This window comes from Olea europaea, chromosome 12 (genome assembly GCF_002742605.1).
Source record: "Olea europaea var. sylvestris chromosome 12, O_europaea_v1, whole genome shotgun sequence".
In the NCBI taxonomy this organism is placed as follows: domain Eukaryota; kingdom Viridiplantae; phylum Streptophyta; class Magnoliopsida; order Lamiales; family Oleaceae; genus Olea; species Olea europaea.
The window spans coordinates 26,449,212-26,454,129 of record NC_036248.1 but is presented as its reverse complement, the minus strand read 5'-3'; the positions used below and the strand labels follow the sequence as shown (position 1 = coordinate 26,454,129).

The following is a 4,918-nucleotide window of genomic DNA, read 5'->3' as shown; positions in this document are numbered from 1 at the left end:
TATTCTTTTAATTTAAATTATGAGAATGCACCGACATGCGATTTTTTATGTCTGACGTCATAATAGGATTGGGTTGAGTTCTCGAAAGGAAAATTCTTATGCGTGACCATGTAATGTAATTGGTGAGATTTGCAACATAGATCTAACTCGATCGAAATTATTTAACATAAAGCTAACCAATAAAATTATTGATACACGTAGACTAACCTGACACGTGATAAAATTGTGACCATTGCCAGATATGAAATTTTTCCATGCGACAAACCTAGGCGGACACGAACCCGGAAAATGATCCTACTGTCACTCTGTCAGTTAATCCAAGTGTTTAACCTCGGACACTAAATATCTTACATGCTGCCACCACATGACAAGAAATAGGCAACTATGATCCTAAAAACTTTATCATTATTGACGTGACAAGAAAAAACTTTAATTGTAAGATCATCTAAAAAAATCATAAATTTAGAAAACCATAATCAAAATTCTCTTGCTACATCAACAGCGAGAAATTTTATTTTCCTCATTGAAAACAGGAAATCAATTCTATAAACAAACAAACAAGAACCTTAAACTCGTCTGGTGTATCCACGACAAGTTACCCATGTATAAGCATCATTCTTCGAATCTCATTTTTACTCAAATTCATTTTTAATCAACACAATTTCCTAATAAAATAATTTTACATATAAATCCAAAATTATTCATTGCACATTCTTCTAAAAATTCACTTCTTATAAAGTCAGAGCTCAAAGTGGGACTTAAATACCACATGATCAAACACAACTATCCTCACGAGGCAGATTAGGCCAGACTTCTTATAGAGAGGAATGTTTATACTGATACCAAGTCTACCCAATCCTAAAATTATTTTGTGACACGTTCGATACTCAATACTAGCCATTAGAAGGCGATATATTAGATGAGATTTTCAATATTTTTTTTAATAATGTCCAGTACCTTCCAATACAACCAACCAAACATTGTATACAAGTACAAGAGATATATATCAACCACATAGAAAACATGATTGCGTCTTTGTCAGCCCCAAAGCTTCATTTGTTAGTACCCCGATTACCCAAATCGGCGGCAGCTTGAGCGGCTCGACTTAGAGCACCGGACATCCAAAGAGCTCCCTTGGAGAAATAACTACTATTAACCACGGCATTTGCAGCAGAAAAAGCAGTTCTCCCAGCAGCCGATGCAGCTGATTTAGTCGTGTCTGAAATATGGTATCTCTGATCCACGGACTTAACCGTTTCAATCCCCGTACAGATCTTATCAGTGACACCAATTCTCTCGCCCAACTCGGCAACCTTAGCCACTGCAGTTGCTGACACTTGATGAGATTCATCAAAGGCTTTTGCCTTCCCCAATGCACCTTTTCCTAGTACATATCCTTTGGATAACATAGTTTTGACTACATCTTGAGCCACGGTCACAGCTTCCCCAGCAGAGGGGACATACTGCCGTTGTCCTTGAGCGTACTGCTAAAGTGGTAATGAATTAGTGTCATTAAAAGAAAGCGAGAAAGGGAATACATGTACAATTTCAAATGTTAATAATCAGATAGATCGTTTAGAACCCAAGTGATGACATAAATTGAATACGATGCAACGTACACTTGAACCACTTTCATCTTCAATCTTCCATGACGTTAGATTCCAAATGTTATAGTCATCTCCATAATTGCCCCAACGAGATATGCAAACAGGTTGATCCACAATCGTAGCTCCCTATTTAGATAACAAATCAATAGAACACGAGTATCAACTTCATATAAAGCTCATAGATGACCACAAAAAGTGAAGGGCACAATTCTCTTTTTTAAAAAGAGGAGCACTTACGCTGAGCAAGACTGCAGTTTCCAAAGCATGTGGGTTTTTGAATGTTACATATGCTGTAGAAGCATATTCGCCAGCTCTGTTTTATTTCAACACCCACAAATATCATTCTAATTAGGAATAACGATGCTTCAACAACAGGTAAACAACAAAACAAAAATACTAATAATATGATATACCGCTAATCCTCCCCCATGCAGGTTGAGAATCTTTCAAATAGATCCTTGAGAATAAAAATTGCAACCCCTAAGAAAGGACTGTGAAGCCACTCTGGAAATATCTTACATAATTAACATGTTTCCTTCATGAATATTTCATATCCTAGAAAAATTTGGATCCTAGATTATCTGATACATGTGGAGGAAAAAGGAAAGAAACTTCTGCTAGTTCAAAGTAATTTCAGAATAATTTACCAATCAATCATAGAAGAAAAATTCTGATTCATTCCATGTTCTGAGAAATATTTATCATCTGAAAGGCAGACGATAGACAGTACCCCCCCCCCCCGGGTCTTTTTCTCCTGGGAACAAAGTTTACATATGGACAATTCTTCAATATCTTTGTTCCTCCATTTCTTCTGAAATAAGGGAAGGAGGAGGAGGTACAAATTCTCCCAATTTGTGTCCTACCAATGGCCGGGACGAAGGGTAGCGCTCCAGCAAGGGTCCCAATTCATTCTAGGGTGACAAAGAGATCAATTGGCAAGAGGTCAACGATTACGCGAACTAAATGCCCTGTCCAAGCCAAGGAACTTACATAGGTGGGAAAATCTTTTGTCTATACCATACAAACCTAGAATTCATCAAAGAAGCAAAAGATTATGTAGAGATTACTCTACCAATCTTTTCATTCTCTCTGCCCCTACAATGGCGCTGGTGGCTTTGAAGGATGGGGAGAAAAAGGGACGCTCTATAATAATAGATATAAGTAATGCTGTCATAGTACAAGTGACAGTACCTGACTATATCAATATGTTCAATCGCACCACAGAAAGCAAAGAAATCATGGACATTCTTTTCAGTTGCATTAGGAGATAGGCATGTGACTTCCGCTATGTAACCGCTGGGACTCATTTCTGTTGAAGTAAACAGAACTTAAACTGCACAATCAATTAATCACTTTATAAACTTAAATAAATGGCAGAAAATTCATATTTTCAGCACATTATGTTACTGAGTATCAATAAAGCCAACAAATTTCAACCCATAAAATGAAGGATCCCAATTCTCAAGTTAGATTAGCAAAGTTTCCTTACTTCTAAACATCATAAAGTAGTACTTGGTCATTTAACCCCTCGAATCATTGAGTAACGATCAAAAAGATTTATAGGGTAGTTGTGTTTGATATTTAAGAATCAGTTTTTTGTTCATAATTAAATAGAAGGCTTCCGTGTAGGCAAGATCCAATAAACAAAACGCAATCACTTATGAGTAAAATTAGCTGCTTTTCTAAAATCAATTATTGCATTCACTGTTTATTAATCTATTCCAAACTTAGAGCCGATTTGATCAATATAGGTGATTAAATCTCTTTAATAATCTTAATCAAGCATATCCTACATGAAATGAAATGAAAAACATGATGGAAAAGGTTTTGTTATTTTCTCACGAAGTAAAATAATTTGTTTCTATAGTACATCAAATTTATAATGCACTTGGATTATTTCATTACATTCTTAAATTCCTTACAATTAAATTTTTTATTAAATAATGGATTAATTACATGTTCCAATAAACTTATTTCTAGAAATTAAAGAAAGCATCAAAATAATACTTGCTTCTTGAATATATAATTCAAAAAAATCATAAAATCATAAAATGAAGGTTACAAGGGTTTCAAAATATATATTAAAATTCAGCTATAGTCAACTTAATTCTCAACAACAGAAGAGTGATTACCAGGGTTTCAGATTCAGACAATCAAAAATAAAATCCCAGTTCATCAACGAAAAATGATGTTCAAACACAAATTAAGAATTTAACAAAAAAAAAAAAGACTAAATTAGAAAAACTCGTAACAGTATAAAAGTTACATAATAACAGAAAAATATATATGTAAAATGAACATAAGTAGTATATTCAAGGATCAGGAAAGTGTAGTTAACTGAAGAATTAATAAATTAATCAGTTAACCTAATTTCTTTTCGAAATGAAATTAAATAATTCTTACCTTTGCTCCGATCAGGAAAAGAGATGGTTTGTGGAGAAATGGGCTCGATTGAGTAAAGTGTATATGAACTCGGTTGCAGGTTTTTCAAGAACCAGATATTTCAATAAACCGCCTCAGCTTTGAATATTTTATAAAATATCCCTCATAATTTTTAAATGCCAAAATGGCCCTAAAGTTTGGTAACCAAATATAAGTATAACAACTATAACCAAATAGGTTGAGGAAATAAAATTTCAAATTTCAAATTTATTAGAAAATTAGAAAACTATTTTTCAAGAATTCCATGGAAGATTTGCTTAAATTGCAAAATTAATGGGACTTAATTCACTTATTCAAAACTATTTTGTTGTATCTTTGATTTTTTGGTGAAATAAATAATTATTTTTTGTTGCACTTACTTTATAATTTGGCTTTCCGTGCTGTTAGTTAAATATTAATAAATATCTTTTGGCATATAACTCAAATTATAAGCTAAAAAATCGTAATAATTGATTTTAGCCTTTTAGGAAAGAGGCCCCTCATAGTATAAATTGTTACAACTTACAATGATGAAGTCTTATCTATATAACGAGAGTAAGTTTTTGTGATGGTAAAAGTCATCTCGAAACAACACTTTAAGTGTGATCCTCCATTGTTTATATCGTAACTAATATAGGATTATGCGGCTTTAAATCTACCATTTTAAAGGCAAATTTCTTGAGCGGCCTTAACAGGTGAATAGCATACAAAATTGAATCGATTTGTAGGATTTCGGAAATTTTCCGGAACAAGTCTTTTCACATGATGATTATAACTGTAGCAGCATGTATTTGATTATGGTTTTTTGTCAATCATGCATAAAAATCAAGATAATTATATCGGATTAGTATCAATTTAATTGAGTAATAACTACTAAGATTTTAAATTGA

General features: G+C 33.3%; 1 protein-coding gene across 5 annotated transcripts; it reads right to left on the bottom strand.

The window, feature by feature from the left end:
- Positions 1 to 884: 884 nt before the first annotated feature.
- LOC111406207 (binding partner of ACD11 1-like) lies at positions 885 to 4,134 on the bottom strand. 5 transcript variants are annotated; one of them, XM_023035485.1, is made up of 5 exons: positions 4,011 to 4,134; positions 2,799 to 2,916; positions 1,845 to 1,920; positions 1,620 to 1,733; positions 885 to 1,487 (listed from the first exon to the last, which is right to left on the bottom strand). In XM_023035485.1, exons 2-5 carry the CDS (start codon positions 2,912 to 2,914, stop codon positions 1,053 to 1,055), a joined length of 741 nt encoding a protein of 246 aa, XP_022891253.1. In that variant the 5' UTR covers positions 2,915 to 2,916; positions 4,011 to 4,134; the 3' UTR covers positions 885 to 1,052. The 5 variants fall into 5 exon arrangements, with proteins under 5 accessions (XP_022891253.1, XP_022891256.1, XP_022891252.1 ...); XM_023035488.1 differs by having other exon boundaries at positions 885 to 1,484; XM_023035484.1 differs by having other exon boundaries at positions 2,799 to 2,940; positions 4,011 to 4,089.
- Between the last annotated feature and the right edge of the window lie 784 nt (positions 4,135 to 4,918).

Excerpts from the sequence above, each read along its gene's own strand:
- LOC111406207 (XM_023035485.1), bottom strand. The coding sequence starts at position 2,914 with ATGAGTCCCAGCGGTTACATAGCGGAAGTCACATGCCTATCTCCTAAT. Across the intron at positions 1,921-2,798 it reads GAACATATTGATATAGTCAG|AGCTGGCGAATATGCTTCTA; the intron begins GTACTGTCACTT and ends GAAATAAAACAG. Across the intron at positions 1,488-1,619 it reads AAGATGAAAGTGGTTCAAGT|CAGTACGCTCAAGGACAACG; the intron begins GTACGTTGCATC and ends TTACCACTTTAG.